Source organism: Ranitomeya variabilis, chromosome 1, assembly GCF_051348905.1.
Source record: "Ranitomeya variabilis isolate aRanVar5 chromosome 1, aRanVar5.hap1, whole genome shotgun sequence".
NCBI lineage: Eukaryota > Metazoa > Chordata > Amphibia > Anura > Dendrobatidae > Ranitomeya > Ranitomeya variabilis.
The window spans coordinates 682699802-682716803 of NC_135232.1; the positions used below are offsets into that span (position 1 = coordinate 682699802).

Consider the following 17002-nt stretch of genomic DNA (forward strand, 5'->3'; position numbering starts at 1 on the left):
CGGGGGGGGGGGGGGGTCAGCGTACTTGGACATGGGCCATGCAGTAACATGCCCCAGAACATTGTCAGTGTAGATTTCATTTTCTGTCACACAAAAAGCCCAAATTACAAAAGGGAATGATTAATAAATTTGGTGCACCTTACTTGGCTTCAAGTCCCAAGCTTGATTCACCAGGGATGAAAAAAACTCCGCCCCCCCCCCAAGGTGAGGTGTAATGATGCCGGCATTCAGTATAGAGCTGCCCCCTGTTTATCGTAATGTCATTATATCATCTCTTCCCTATATTTGGAAGCATGCATGGAAATCGAAAAATGCAGAGCTTCAGCTGTTCTGGTCAGTCGTGACGTTCCTGCTACTTTAAATTGATTTAAGGTGCATTAGTTGAGGAGTCTTCGGATCATTTGTTTACGGCATTAATAATCGTACTCGGGTAGTATCTGCTCTTTGTAGTTTTACTTATTTTAGGCTATGTCGACACGATGCGTTTTTGTGGCAGTTTTTTACACACGGAAATGGTCCAGAAACGCAATGGAATACTAAAGCAAGATAATGCAATGACAATCCTGTAGTGTTGTGCACATGATCACTAAATTTCCATCCTTATTTGCAACGTTTTATTTCCTGCAGCTTGTCAATTCTTTTTGTGTTTCTGCAGCGTTTTTGAGTCATTGACTTCAATTGAGTCAGTCAAATCTGCTGCAAAAACGCAGGTCTAAAAAAGTTTGCGGATTTGCTGTGTATTTGCTGCCAAAAGCGCTGCGACTTGTCAAAGGGAAATTATGTCAGAAGGAGGAGGAGTGTGTGGGTGGAGTGTGTGTGTGTGTGTGTGTGTGTGTGTGTGTGTGCAGAGAATGTGTGTGTGTGTGTGTGTGTGTGTGGGTGGGTGTGGGGGCAGAGAATGTGTGTGTGTGGGTGTGGGTGGAGAATATGTGCGTGTGTCTGTCTGTACCCATGCGACCTGTGTACCCAGGCGTCTTCTGATGAGTCCCATCTGGCTGTGTTTTGTCACATATAACAGAGACAGCATGAGCCGATGATGGGAGAATAATCTCATCATCCGGCGCCTGTGTTCAATTGTAAAAAAAAAAAAAAATCAAAACATTTACATATTCACATACAAAATACATACTCACCGAACACCTAATCCCGTATGCCCATGTCTCCTGCAAACAATCAAAGATGATAAACCAACATATATTTACCTTTCCGCCGTAGTCCATTTAATACCGAGTGTTCCACGGCGATCTCACGTGTAGAACTGTCACATCGGGAGATGTGACTGCTCTACCTGGCCTCCGGCGATACACTGCGGGAGTGATTACCTCCTGTCAGTGTATCACTGAGCTGCCGTGAGAGTTCACCGGAGTTCATCAGCTGATCAGCTCCGGTGCTCTCACTTACAGCACCGCTTCGTGAGAAAGTTCTTACACAGCGGTAGTGCCGTAAGTGAGAGCACCAGAGCGGCTGAACTCCGGTGAACTCTCATGGCAGCTCAGTGATAAACTGTGGGAGCGATTACCTTCTGTCAGTGTATCGCCGGAGGCCGTGTAGAGCGGTCACATCTCCCTATGTGACTGTTCTACGCGTGAGATCGCCGTGGGACACTCGGTATTAAATGGACTACGTCAGAAAGGATAGTATTATATGTTGGTTTATTATTTTTTGATTCTTTGCAGGAGACGAGGGGATTAGGTGTTGAGTAAGTATGGTAAATTTAGATTCAATAAAGGACTCTGTGATTATTTCAAATTAAGGACTTTATTCTGGGTGTCAGTTTTATACAATATCACTATGGGGTTAGTAATGGACAGGTGTCTTGTAGACGTCTCTCCATTACTAACCTGTGGGCTTGATGTCACCTGACAATACAAAGGTGACCTCAACCCCACAAATATGAACCCCACTTGCCACTGCTACAGGGCAAGTGGGAAGAGCGAGACTAAGTGCCAGAATTGGCGCATCTATAAAATGTGCCATTTCTGGGGTGGCTGAGGGCTGATTTTTTTTAGCCTGGTGGGTGCTAATATCCATGGCCCCTTCCTAGGCTATTAATATCAGCCTGCAGCTGTCTGCCTAGACTTTGCTGGTTTGGTTTTATAGGGGGGCCCCATGTCAGTTTTTTTTCTGGGGTTCCCCTGTAAACTAGCCAGTAAAGGCTAAGCAAACAGCTGTGGGCTGATATTAATAGCCTTGGAACCTTTATGGCTATTGGCTCCTACCCAGAATATTAACATTAGCCCTCAGCCGTTGGCTTTCCCTCTGTTTGTTATGAATATTATGCGGGAGCCCACGCTTTTTTTTTTTTTTCGTTTTTCGAAAAATAAACAGATATTGGATTTCACGCAGATTACTGACAGCTTCTATTTTGTTACAGCATATGTAGTTTAATTACTGTATATACTCGAGTATAAGCCGAGATTTTCAGCACCAAAAAATGGGCTGAAAGTGCCCCACTCGGCTTATACTCAAGTCATGGAAGGCGGGGGGGGCCGGCGAGTGAGGGGGAGCGACGCCTGTCAAATACTCACCTGCTCCCGGCGCTCCTGACGCGGTCCCCACATGTGCCACGGTCTTGGGGAGCTGCAGCTTCTTCCCCTGTTCAGCGGTCACTGGTACCGCTCATTAAAGTAATGAATATGGACTCCACTCCCATAGGGGTGCCGCTCCCGTAGACCGTGGGACATGCAGGGACCGCGTCAGGAGCATCGGGAGCAGGTGAATATGTCCTATTTACCTTCCTTCGTTCCACCGCCGCCCCGTCTTCCGCGTCCTCTGCAGGGATTATTCAGGTCAGAGGGCTCGATGACGTATTATTGTGCGCACCGCCCTCTGCCTGAACAGTCAGTGCGGAAAGACTGGATGCTGAGGAGCAGCGGGCAGCGACGAGAGGTGAGTATGTCATTTTTTTTTTTTTTAGTGCAGCAGCAGCATTACATGTGGCACAATGTTATATGGAGCATCTATGGGGCCATAAAGAACTGCATGGAGCATTATATGGGGCATCTATGGGGCCATAAAGAACTGCATGGAGCATTATATGGAGCATCTATGGGGCCATAACTGTATGGAGCATTATATGGGGCCATAATGAACTGCATGGAGCATTATATGGAGCATTTATGGGGCCCTAAAGAAATGCATGGAGCATCTATGGGGCCATAATGAACTGCATGGAGCATTATATGGGGCCATAAAGAACTGCATGGAGCATTATATGGGGCATCTATGGGGCCATAACTGCATGGGGCATCTATGGGGCCATAACTGCATGGAGCATTATATGGGGCATCTATGGGGCCATAAAGAACTGCATGGAGCATTATATAGAGCATCTATGGGGCCATAAAGAACTGCATGGAGCATTACATGGAGCATCTATGGGGCCATAAAGAACTGTATGGAGCATTATATGGGGCATCTATGGGGCCATAAAGAACTGTATGGAGCATTATATGGGGCATATTTGTATATGGAGCATCTTATAGGCCCATCATGAACTGTATGGAGCATTATATGGGCTCCTGATTCAATATGGATATTCAAAAACACTTAACCTACTGATGTCTCAATTAATTTTACTTTTATTGGTATCTATTTTTATTTTTAACGTTTACCAGTAGCTGCTGCATTTTCCACCCTAGGCTTATACTCGAGTCAGTAAGTTTTCCCAGGTTTTTGCTGCAAAATTAGGGGTCGGCTTATACTCGAGTATATACTTTGTTAATCCTCCTACACAGGCTGGTGACTGTGTGTGTGTGTGTGTGTGTGTGTGTGTGTGTGTGTCTTTATTTAATATTAATGAGGGTATCCGGCTGAAGAGGTTGAACAAGGAAATTACATCACGATTCTTTTTTTATATTTATTTAGCTCTATGGATTTACAAAAATGTATAAAAAGCTTGCGTATTTCCAGTGCGTATTTCCAGCTGCATTTTCTGCCAGAAACCTTGCAGAAATTTCTACAAGCAAATGCACAACGTGCGCACATAGTGTAAAGCCACAGTCCTCAACTCAAGGACTGAATGTTACTACAAATTTAGTGCACTATTTCCGTTGTTGTAACACATGAATATGAATACCAGGCCTGGTGTTCTTTTATGGCTTTAACAGTGGCATCAGAAGCACTGGTACGTCTGTACGGGCACTACTGCAAGTCCTATATTGGGGCATTTTTGCAGACACTAGTGGGCTTCTTTCTGATCTGTACTGCTTTATACCTACAGGTACAGGCGAGCTTTTCGCTCCAGCATTCGTGTACATAAGAGAATACACCATGTGCTCTGTTAGAAGCCTGGGAGTCGCGAAGCATAGAAGGAGTTCGGTCAAGGGAATCCATTTTTATTGGCATTGGTGGTGTAGGTTTCAGGACCACCGAAGCAAGGAAAGCGGGGGAAATAATGTCACAGGATCTCCATTGTATAAATCCAATAACACACAAAAGCTTTTTATATGGCAGAGTGGAGCCCAGTGGCACGGGTAATTGTAAGGTGAGGCAGCGCTTATTACTATGTTGCATAGGTTTCTTAATTAATATTCTATATATTTGTTTGCCAGTTACACTTTTAACACTGCAGATCACAGTGTCAGACTTTGAAAGCTGTTTATTTTGCCTAGCATTTAGCTGAAAAGGACATGTGGTAGGAACATTGTGAAATGGCTAAGAGGTTACAAAAGACCATGTTCAATCTGCATGTTCTCGGCAAGGCTAACTGACTTCAAGCCCATACTCACTTCATCCCTAATGTCCGCTCCAGCTGGATGCCAGTCTAGTAGTGCTCCTCCCAAATGTTCTTTTCAGCTAAATGCCATGCACAATATCGAGCACTAGTTCCTTGATCTGAGCATCCACTAAATTACATCTTTTTTGGGCATCCACTTTAAGTCTTTTGTGTACTTTGAGCAATATTGTTTGTCTTATAAGCGAGTTATGATAAAACCTACCATATTTTTCCCCCCGTTCTACAATTTGGGGGAATTTAGAATGAAAACACTGAAATCTCCATTTAGTTGTTTTTATTGGCAGAAGTCCGTTCCTCTGGCCCAATCTGATGTGAACGCTGTTTTATTAAACAATACACAATATATATTATCATCGACATTTTGTGAGATAGATTCAATCCTACTTTAATGACTAAATCTCGAATTACAGAGCAAACAGTATAAGATCTCTTTCTTCATTTTGGAAGGCTTAACGGTGATTAACACCCATCGCTTTATTGAAAGTACTCATCCATGTCTAGTTTGAAAGTGCTGACAATTTAATCTAAACTTTTTTTTTTTTAATTAAGAATTATTCTAGTTCTAGGGAATTCCAATAAAAAGACATATATCCTCAGCAATCATTGATTGTTGCAAAGTTCAGTCCTTTTTATTTTCACAAGGAGATACTGTCTGAAGAAGGATGTGAGTGTGAAGCGACAGTGGGCTGTGTTTCAGTTCCCTGATTTTTACTGATCTGTCTCCTTGTAAACAAATAAAATAAAAAAGTGTGTGTATTCTGTATATGTAGACTTAAAAAGGATGCCCATAAAAGATGTAATTTGGTGGATGCTCAGATCTCATTAAAAATAGATCAAGGAACTAGGGCTGGATATTGTGCTTGGCATTTAGCTGAAAAGGACATTTGGGAGGAGCACAGCTAGCCAAGTATACCACTGGAGAGGACATTAGGTATGAGGTGAGTACAGGCTTGAAGTCGGTTAGCCCTGCTACTGAGAACAAGCCTTGCAATGCCTATTGACTGAAAGAATGCAAAAGACCATGCTCTTTTCACAGTGTTCCTCCCCCATGTCTTTTTCAGCTAAATTCTAGGCAACATATACAGCTCTTAATAGTAATAAAGAAGCCTATGCAACATGGTGTGTATGTATATATACAGTGGGTACAAAAAGTATTGAGACTACTTTAAATTTTTCACTCTTTGTTTCATTGCAGCCATTTGGTAAATTCAAATTCATTTTTTTCTCATTAATGTACACGCCGCACCCCATCTTCACTGAAAAAACAGAAATGTAGTAATTTTTGCAAATTTATTAAAAGAGAAAAACTGAAATATCTTATGGTCATAAGTATTCAGACCCTTTGCTCAGTATTGAGTAGAAGCACCCTTTTGAGCTAGTACAGCCATGAGTCTTCTTGGAAATGATGCAACAAGTTTTTCACACCTAGATTTGCGGATCCTCTGCCATTATTCCTTGCAGATCCTCTCCAGTTCCGTTAGGTTGGATGGTGAATGTTGGTGGACAGCCATTTTCAGGTCTCTGCAGAGATGCTCAATTGGGTTTAGGTTAGGGCTGAAGCTGGGCCAGTCAAGAATGGTCACAGTTGTTCTGAAGCCACTCCTTTGTTATTTTAGCTGTGTGCTTAGGGTCATTATCTTGTTGGAAGGTGAGCCTTCGGCCAAGTCTGAGGTCCAGAGCACTCTGGAAGAGGTTTTCATCCAAGGTATCTCTGTACTTGTCCTCATTCATGTTTCCTTCAATGGCAACCAGTCATCCTGTCTCTGCAGCTGAAAAACACCCCCATAGCATGATGCATCTTATTTCTCATTGTCTGGGACTCCTTTCATTTGGTTTTTAGCAAACTCTATGCGAGCTTTCATATCTCTTGCACTGAGGAGAAGCTGCGTCAGGCCACTCCGCCATAAAGGCCCAACTGGTGGAGGTCTGCAGTGATAGTTGACTTTGTGGAACTTTCTCCCATCTCCCTACTGCATCTCTGGAGCTCAGCCACAGTGATCTTGGGGTTCTTCTTTACCTCTCTCACCAAGGCTCTTCTCCCACGATTGCTCAGTTTGACTGGACGGCCAGGTCTAGGAAGACTTCTGGTGGTCTCAAACTTCTTCCATTTAAGGATTATGGAGGCCACTGTGCTTTTCGGAACCTCGAGTACTGCAGAAATTCTTTTGTAACCACGGCCAGATCTGTTCCTTGCCACAATTCTGTCTCTGAGCTCTTTGGCTAGTTCCTTTGACCTCATGATTCTCATTTGGTCTGACATGCACTGTGAGCTGTGAGGTCTTATATAGACAGGTGTGAGCCTTTCCAAATCAAGTCCTATCAGTTTAATATATATATATATATATATATATATATATATATATATATATATATATATATATATATATATATATATATATATATATATATACACACACACATATACTAGATGGTGGCCCGATTCTAACGCATCGGGTATTCTAGAATATGTATGTATGTATGTATATAGCAGCCACATAGTATATAGCACAGGCCATGTAGTATGTAGGAGCCATATAGTATATAGCAGACAAATACTACATGGCCTGTGCTATATACTATGTGGCTGCTACATGCATGCATACATACATACATATTGTAGAATACCTGATGCGTTAATACAGGCCACGCAGTATATAACACAGCCCACGTACTATATAACACAGCCCACGCAGTATATAGCAGCCACGTAGTATCTAACACAGGCGACGTAGTATCTAACACAGGCGATTTAGTATCTAACACAGGCGACGTAGTATATAGCACAGCCCACGCAGTATATAGCAGCCACGCAGTATATAAGACAGGCACACAGGCGACGTAGTATATAGCACAGGCCACGCAGTATCTTACACTGGCTACGTAGTATATAGCAGCCACGCGGTATATAACACAGCCCACGCAGTATTTAGCAGTGTGGGCACCATATCCGTGTTAAAAAAATAAAATAAAAAATAATTAAAATAAAAAATAGTTATATACTCACCCGCCGGGATCCAGCGGAGCTCTGGCGATGCGCTCGCGGCTGCCGCCCCGTTCCCAGGATGCATTGCGAAATTACCCAGATGACTTAGCGTTCTTGCGAGACCGCGAAGTCTTCTGGGTAATTTCGCAATGCATCTCTGGGAACGGAAGATGGCGGCAGGCGCGAGCGCATCGTCGAACGACGGAAGGTGAGAATAGCAGGTTTTTTGTTTTTTTATTTTTAACATTAGATCTTTTTACTATTGATGCTGCATAGGCAGCATCAATAGTAAAAAGTTGGGGGGGACACAGGGTTAATAGCACCGGTAACGGAGTGCGTTACCCGCGGCATAACGCAGTCCGTTACCGCTGGCATTAACCCTGTGTGAGCGGTGACCGGAGGGGAGTATGGAGCGGGCGCCGGGCACTGACTGCAGGGGAGTAGGGAGGGACTAATCGGACTGTGCCCGTCGCTGATTGGTCGCGGCAGCCATGACAGGCAGCTGGCGAGACCAATCAGTGACGCGGGATTTCCGTGACGGAAGTTGCCGACAGAAAGACGGAAGTACCCCATAGACATACATATATATATATATATATATATATATATATATATATATATATATATATATATATATATATATATATATATATATATATATATATATATATATATATATATATATATATATATTACTAGATGGCGGCCCGATGCTATCGCATTCGGAGGGCGGTAATGTCACGATGAGGGCAGGCTTTGTAGTGTTGAGAATCTCTCCCCCACCTCTCCACTCGCTTTCCCCATGTGCTGACTTCTCCCGTCTGTGCTCTCTTCTTTGACCTGTCTACCCCATGTCTGCTGTCTCTCTCCTTCCTGTGCTGTGTTCTCCCCTCATGTGCTGTCCCGTTTGAGCTGTCTTCCCCCTGTACTCTGTCTCTCTGCTGGTGTGTGTGTGTGTGTGTGTGTGTGTGTGTGTGTGTGTGGTGTACGGCATATACAGTGTGTGTGTGTGTGTGTGGGGTGTATGGCATATACAGTGTGTGTGTGTGTGGTGCGACGGGGTTCCACTGGTGGTACCGCGCAGTTTCCATATTGAGACACCCATCACTTGGGTGTCCGAATATTGAGGTCGGTGAAATTCTGCCGCTTGGAATTCTGGGATCCTGTCACATCTGGATGTGAAGACATTACAAGGTAAGTATATATGAAGGAAAAAAAAAAAAATGGATTGAGCTTTGCAGCTATTGGTGAGTGCCATGGATCACGCTAACATTACATTTTGTGATGGGCTACAATCATTTGACATTTCGACCAATCTAGATCTTTATCCAGTCACGTTTGAAAAACAGTGAATTGAGCAGAAGAGCGCAGAGCACAGGTCGATATGTGCCATTTTTTTGTCTCCCTTATTTGCATGTGTTTGTCAAGTTTTTAATGTAAATATGTTTATTACATTTTACTCCCTTTCCCTTCCAACCATTGCAGGAGACTTCTCACCTTCCGGCATCTATTCTCCTGGCCCAACACAAGGGTAAAACCACTCAGATCGAAGTGCAGATTGAGAAGACAAGACCAGCAGTCACTTTTTCTACTGGCATCAAAATGGTAAGTCCGTTTCAGTATGTGTTAAATAGTTAGTATTGTGTCCATCAGTCTTTGTCAGAATGTATTGTGCATGACAAGTGATTATTCAGACCAAACGGATATGGTTGTCTTGCTTGTTTTGGTTTCCAATCTCAGGAACCCTGTTGAAGGGAATCTGTCAGCAGGTTTTCTCTATGTAATCAGAGAGCAGCTGAGGCCTTGATTCCGGCGAGATATATATGTATATATATTATACACACTTACTGGGCTGTGTGTTGTGGTTTTAATAAGATCAGGAGACTCACTACAGGACTAGATGTCTTGTGCCTCCTGGTCCAGCCAGCTTCTGTCAATGTGCAGTGTACACAAAGTTTCCAATCAGTGGTGTGGGCGGGGTTATGCACAGCTCAGCATTCAGAGCTTCGCTAGATCTGCAGCAGAGAAAACTGTGATTATATGAAAATGAGAGCAAGCAGCCCAGCAAGTGACACATTGCTGGAATCAAGGTCTCTGCCGCTGCATCATGCTGCTCTCGGATTACATGACAGAAGCCTGCTGACAGATTACCTTTAAAAATCATCTGTAGAGGACTTTAGAGCTTATGGAGCATTAAAGGGGTTGTCCACTAATTGGACAACCCATTTTTAAATAAAGTTGCAAATGTAAAATAACCGATACCTCTCGCGCTGGTACCATCATCCCAGGGCTCACGTGATGATGTTAAGCCACGTGAGCCCTGCAGCTAATCCGCAGTCCCTATTGGGCTGCTGCGCTCCCACATCTTCCTCTTGTACAAGGTTTGGCCGAAGGAAGTGAGAGCGCAGCAGCCCAATAGTGACTGCAGATCAGCTGCAGAGTTTACGAGGCATAACGGCATCAATCGAGCCCTGGGAGACCTAGCACCAACAACGCTGGAACTGCACCAGTGCAGGAGGTCAGTATATGGTGCTTTTATTTTACCAGGGGGAATGCTCTTTTAAAAAGGGGTTGTTCAGGTAGCAGACAACCCCTTTAAGATAATCTTTCCTTCACCTGTCTGTACAGGTTTTTGCCAATATACATCTTTATACTTCTGTTTTAAACTTTAAGGGAACGTTAGGCCTCATTCAGACGTCTGTGTTGTATCCATTTTCACAGATAGAACACACACCAATTCTAATCTATGGTGCTATTCACATGTCCGTTTTTTTTTCCTGGTATTGCGGCTGAAATGGGTCAATACAAGTGTATGGGTCCATGTAAAAAAAAAAAAAACACATATAGCACACGGATGGCATCTGTGTATCCGTGTGCCATCCATGTTTAACATTGCAAAGTATAGGAGAAGCTGTGTAATTTCGTTCTTTATCCATTCATGAAAAACACTGATGGTAAAAACGGACATATGGGTGACACACTAGTGACACCGGCACCATTTTTTCATGTACATGTTTCAACGTGGATATGTGAATGAGAGCTAACCTTGCTCATATTTAGACTGTGAGCCCCATTGGGGACAGCGAATATGTGCAAACTGTAAAGCGCTGCGGAATATGTTAGCGCTATATAAATAAATATTATTATTATTTGCAGTGACCATTTGGTATGTGCAGCAGGAAAGTTTGTACCATTTGTCAAATGTACCCCACTAAAATGTCTTTTTGGCTGGTATACTCTTTTTTTTGCTATTTTTTTTTTTCTTTAAAAATTACTGTAGTTTGCTAAACTCTTTTTTTACAGACTCAATCACCACATTATGTAAGGTAATGGCATTTAATAAAACTGATATACCCCATGTTTTGGCTATAAATATTATCCAGAGTAAAGAAGAGATCCATCAAGATGAAAAATTAGGGATGAGCGAACATACTCAGCTATCACTCGAGTATCACAGTGCTCGGATGTACTTGTTAATTGGTGAGTAATGGGTGGTGCTCTATGTAAACTCGAATCCCCTGCTGGATAAAAGCTTTGCTTTCCCATTGATTCCAATTATACTCGTTACTGGAAACAAGCATGCGAGGATCGGGAATTACTTGGTTCCAGCAACGAGTATCCAAGCATTTTAGTCCTCGCTCATCTCTATTGAAAAAATATCTTTATTAACAGCAATAAAATCAGAGCAAGTTATAAAGCACAGTGCCTCAAGGAGGTAACACTACTATATTCTGACTAATAATTATATTGATACCATCATAAAAATTAATAGTAGTAAGTTGTTCTGAAGAATAGTGAAAAAACCTTGTAATCAGTCTCTTAAAGCAAGAAATCCTTCTAGTCCTCCACCAATAATAAAGACACAGAACACAACAAAGAGAAAAATGTCAGTTGCGCAGTATATAAAATATTGTAGCCAGATAAGGGCATAAAATGTCAGTTGTGCAAAAATATTGATAAATGTACTGCATATCTAAGCCTTCAAATGAGCTGCGGTAGCAGTATAGTACACACACACACACACACACACACACACACACACACACACACACACACACACACACACACACACACAAAAAAAAAGAAGTGCATAGACAGCTCAAGCATAATCTGGAGAAATACCTATGAAGATGAGCATGCCGTAAGATGAAATGACCAGACATGTCAGGTGTAGTGTGTCCACATCCAAACATGCGTTTCGCCACAAGCTTCTTCCGGAGGTGTGGCACACAGGAGGGTCGCAGCCTATTTGAATAGTTTGACCATCAAAAGATGCTGTGAAAGACCCGATGACGGTATGGATGTTGTGGCACATGATATGTCTGCCACACACCATATGGTAATTGAACTTCCTGGAAAGTACTATTTGACCCGCATACGTGGAACAGCTATGGGGTATACATAACTATATAGGTGCCATTGTGTGCTAAATAAAATGCACGACTACAATAAAAATGACACTGTATCCAAGGAGTATATTGATTGCACCCTCCCACTCACTGTGAATAAAGTAATCCCAGCCTCAAAGGATAAAGGATACAGACGTCATGTGTTACAATATATCCGCCCATAACTGAGGGCATAGCTCACACTTAATCAGTTCTTGTTGACCCTATTAGTGAAGGAATAACTAACCTATACAGCGACAACATAACTAGAATAAAAAGAATAACATCCCACTATCGCTGTCACCAAAAATCCCTCCCAGCACAAGCATTGACATTACAAAAAAAGGCCATTGTGTAGAGATGATGATTTAGTTCACTTTTGGACAACTGCGACTTTACGGTGAACGCATGATCCCAATGGAAAGTTCTTCAGATGCCTACTGCTGGAATGGGGGTGAAGTGACTGTTATATCCTAAGGGACGACATCAATATGCAAGGTGTCCAAACTTAGTGTAGAAGCCCAGATGCAGTCCTTGTTTACTTCATGGTATCACACCAACGTCTTCCACAGTTAGTCCAAGATGACTATATCTAAAACCAAGATAAAGAGAGAATACCTTTAAAATAAAGATTAAAAAGAAACAGCCTCAACTTCAAAGAATACCCCCCAACTCCTAAAAATGATACGTCTTTATAAGAATGCTGTGAAGCCCAAATGTTCATTGAGCCCTTTGTGGGCTGAGAGTACCCAGCCAGTAGACCCATCTACTTTCCACTTGGGACAGAATTTTACCAATGGCTCCCTCACAGGGGCCCAAATCTACCTGATCGATCCCCTTAATTGTGGGACCTCTTGGATTAGTCATGGAAACACTTGAAATGTCGTGGCAAGGTTTTGAGAAGAGTGCAATCCTGTATGGATTAGGCCTTCTCTACATCCCTAATATGTTCCCTGACGTTTGAGCTCTCTAGTGGTTAAACCAACATATATGTTTCCACAAGATTCTAGACCCATCAAAGTTCATACATTTTCTTCATTTAGCTAGATTCAAACATGCTTTCTATAGACCACCTGGGAAAAATCTCTTGGGTGCCAAAGAGCGATCTCAGGTAGATTTTTTTTTTTTTTTTTGAGGGGTCACAATGACTATGCACTAGAAGGTCTTTTAGATTAGCTGATCTTTTGGCAACGAAGGAGACGCTGGTACGATTTGCTCCGAGGTAGGGTCCACAAGAAGAACATTCCAATATTTGTTTGATAGTTCTGAGATCCTGCCTTTGAGTACAGACAGTGGATATGAAATGTGCCTGTTCCTTGACCTCCTTTTTCATCTTTTTTGATGTTACCATACAAGAATACATTTCTTGTAATCTTGGCCGTCCTCTTACAGCCCCGTCTAATTAGTCTATTTACTATAGCCTCTTTCGTGAGATCTCCGGGCAAAGTCTGCAGATAGATTTTCAAAGAAGCTTTTCTCTGAACATATACTTTTAGCTGTAAGAAATTGTTCAATTGGGATTTTTTTTTTAACTTGTTCTGATTTTGTCATTAATAAAGATTTTTTTTTTAAATTTTGATGAGTAGTATTTATAGCCAGAGCATGGATTTATTTTTTAGAGGCATCATTGCAAAAATGTGTATACCCTACAGTATACCTTTTTTTTTTTTTTTTTTTTTAACGTAATGGACGTAGGTAGTTTGTTGTGGAATCTTCTGCATATACCTCTAATGTACACTGCTAATGTCCATTATATCCCCGTATCCCAATTTGTACGTATATACAAGAGGTTTTCTGGGTTTATAGAAAAAGGAATATTTAGCTTCTGTGCCCTTCTCTTAAGCTAAAATGAGCAATAACATAATTGCACGTTAGTCATTCAGATCAAATCTCTCCTTCCTCTCTCTATCCACACCAATGAGCAGGTTTGCCTTCAACCTAAAGGGGTTGTCCTGTTTCAAATATTATAGGCTTGTAGACTTAGGAAAAGATTAAAAATAAATATAAGCTAAGCTTTTACTTTCCTCCTTCGAATGACTCTCCACTGCTGCGTCTGTCTTTTTGATCGGCTGCAGCGTTGACAGCTCTGCAGTAAATTACGGGGCTCAACAGTTCTACCTAGCAAGATGGAACAAGCCACCAAACGCAGTGATTGTCCGCAGTGCTGTCTGCAAATACCAAAGAGGCAACAATCGGAGGGGAGCGTAAGATCCCAGTTTATATTTTTTTAAGCTTGGGAATCCATAGGATGATTAATATTTTGAAATGGGACAGTCGCTTTAATAGAAATGCAGACAATACCTTTAATTTAGTAAATAAATCCTCATTATACAATGATAGAAATTGTTCTGACGATACAAGACAGAGCTTTAGATGTTATGGTAGTAAACAGAAGTTTCATGTACGTGGCCGGTTGGTGTGCAGCGACGATCACGTAATCACCGCCGCAGTGTGTAGGTTTTGGCTAACATTGGCTAATTTGTTCCTTTTTATAGCGGCTCAGATTTGTGAAATGACTGTTTTTATGTTTTATTAGTTTGCAGTAATTTCCTGCAGAGGGAAAAGCTGCGAAATGGTGTTGTGGGTGGGCTGGAGGTGTGTGGATTCAGCTTATTCATATTCCCCATGGATTTCATTTCCAAACCTCTCTTCTTTATTTTTTTCTCATTAAGGAATAATAAAAAAAAATTCTGGAAAAGACACTGATTCTGAACCCGATCTATAGAAAAATGTGCTTTTTCTGGCAGCGTAAAACATAACAAAGGATGGTCCAGCCTGCCTTCTCTCGTCCTAAAGAGAAGTAGAAGCACTTTATAGGAGTCAGCTCTGTGTGACTGGCTCACCGCTGACTCCAGTGTCGCAGCACTCGTGTACGGTAACCCTGAAAGTCCACTATCCAATAATATTTGTATTCTTCCATCTGGAAAAGTCCCACGTTCTATAGATGAATGTCTTAATATAAGTTCATAGCATTCACAGCTCTATTTTAGGCTGTAAGTTCAGTTCAGAAAAACAGGAAAAAAATTGGTGAAACTATTTAAAAATGACCCCCCCATTGTCGTGTGGGGTATGCGCACACGACATCTTTTTCTTATTCCACCCCAGAAAGCACTCGAGTGAACATATGCTACCTGCTGTTCATATGTTCAGTCTGTTAACAACTACTGCATGCTGATTGTATGTGTGTGTATATCTATATATATATATATATATATATATATATATATATATATATATATATATATATATATATATATATATATATATATATATATATATATCTCAATGCGAGTTTTAATAGGATACAGATTTTTTTTTTTTGTCAAGGGAGCAAGGAGAATTTTAAAAGTGAATGGTTTCCATATTTTTCCAGGGTTTGCGAAAAACATTGGTGAATGTTGTGTGCAAAATATATGGTAAATGAAAAAATGCCATTGGCAATTTGTGTGATAAAGAAAAAAAAAACGTATCACAGCAAAAAATGTTTGAGACATTAGCAGCAGCACCACTTCCATTAGCCATCCTTGCAGTATTAGTACAAAACGCAAGTCACACCTTGTCCCTTTTGCCTCTGGCAAGTGTGTTAGTGGCTAGGAAGCAGAGGTCGTAATGGAATATGTCACATCACTAGTCTCTGTTATAGCTGTGTGTTGTTACCTCTAACTGTGACACCATCAGCTTGAGTACGTGCTCTGCTTTAGTCTACCTTCTACTCCACCTTAACAGATAGTATAGTATAGTATAGTATAGTACAAAGTGGAATTTCCATTTCATCAATAACACCTGCATCTATTGTGACCCTTAAAAGGGAATCTGTCACCACCTGCGATACTTTTCAGCTATTACTATGGGCATACAGGTATTAGAGATGCTAATCTAGTCTGTATGCCTCATAGTTGCTGTCTAGACGTGGAGAAATCCCTGCCTCTGCTCTTCATTATACTATCACCTCCCTCCCATGCTGTTATGATCCGGTGACCTTGGAGCCGCATGAGAGACTTTCTCAGGAGTAGGTGGTACCTGTACTGACCGCAAACCCTAAACTGACACCGCAACTAGAAGTAGCCGTGGGGTGTACCTAACATGTCCTAGACACCTCGACACAGCCGGAGGACTAAATACCCCTATAGGTGGAAATGGGAATTCTATCTTGCCTCAGAGCAGAACCCCAAAGGATAGGCAGCCCCTGACAAATATTGACTGTGAGTATAAGAGGAAAGACACACGCAGGCAGAAAAACAGAATTTAGAAAAAGAGGCACTTCTAGCTAAATAGAAAAGGATAGGACAGAATTCTAAGCGGTCAGTATTAAAATCCTAAAAATATCCACAGCAGAAAATACAAATATTCTACATCTAACTAAAGACATAGCAAGTATATCTGCAACTCCTGAGAATCCAGCATGACTGAAAAATCCAAACAAAGTCTAAGCTGGACAAAAACACAATGAATTGCGCTGAATTGCAAAGCACACTGCATGTGTGCACAGAGACAAAAAACCAGACACTTATCTTAGCTGAATTGGCAGCAGAGCATGAGGAACCAGAGAGAGATGCAATCCCTCCAAGAACAATGGACAACTGGCCAGGAGTAATGGATCCTGCACACCTAAATACCTAATAGAGCTGCAATCAGCAGAAACACCTGCCCTGGATTACAACCCCAAGACAACTGCACTACCACTAACAACCACCGGAGGGAGCCCAAGAGCAGAATTCACAACACATGCACATTACACAGACCTGTGACGTGCAGTTGTGGATCCAGAATCCCGCTCATGCGTCCAGCAGTCACTCGCCAATCTGTACCTTTGCGCAGGATTCTGTTGCGGGATTCAAGCACTAAAATTTGTAAATTGTAAGCTTGTGAGCAGGGACCTCACTCCTAATGTCA

General features: G+C 41.9%; 1 protein-coding gene and 1 long non-coding RNA gene across 2 annotated transcripts in view; one reads left to right on the plus strand and one right to left on the minus strand.

The window, feature by feature from the left end:
* The window catches only part of MNAT1 (MNAT1 component of CDK activating kinase), a 161367-nt gene that overhangs the window by 37723 nt on the left and 106642 nt on the right, over positions 1-17002 (plus strand). The window contains exon 6 of the mRNA XM_077265553.1: positions 9207-9326. Within this exon, the coding sequence (XP_077121668.1) occupies positions 9207-9326 (120 nt within the window). The remainder of the gene's footprint in view (positions 1-9206; positions 9327-17002) is intronic.
* Positions 12217-17002, minus strand: part of LOC143817160 (uncharacterized) — a 31690-nt gene continuing 26904 nt past the window's right edge. Inside the window, exon 3 of the long non-coding RNA XR_013224082.1 lies at positions 12217-12701. This is a non-coding gene — a long non-coding RNA (uncharacterized LOC143817160). The remainder of the gene's footprint in view (positions 12702-17002) is intronic.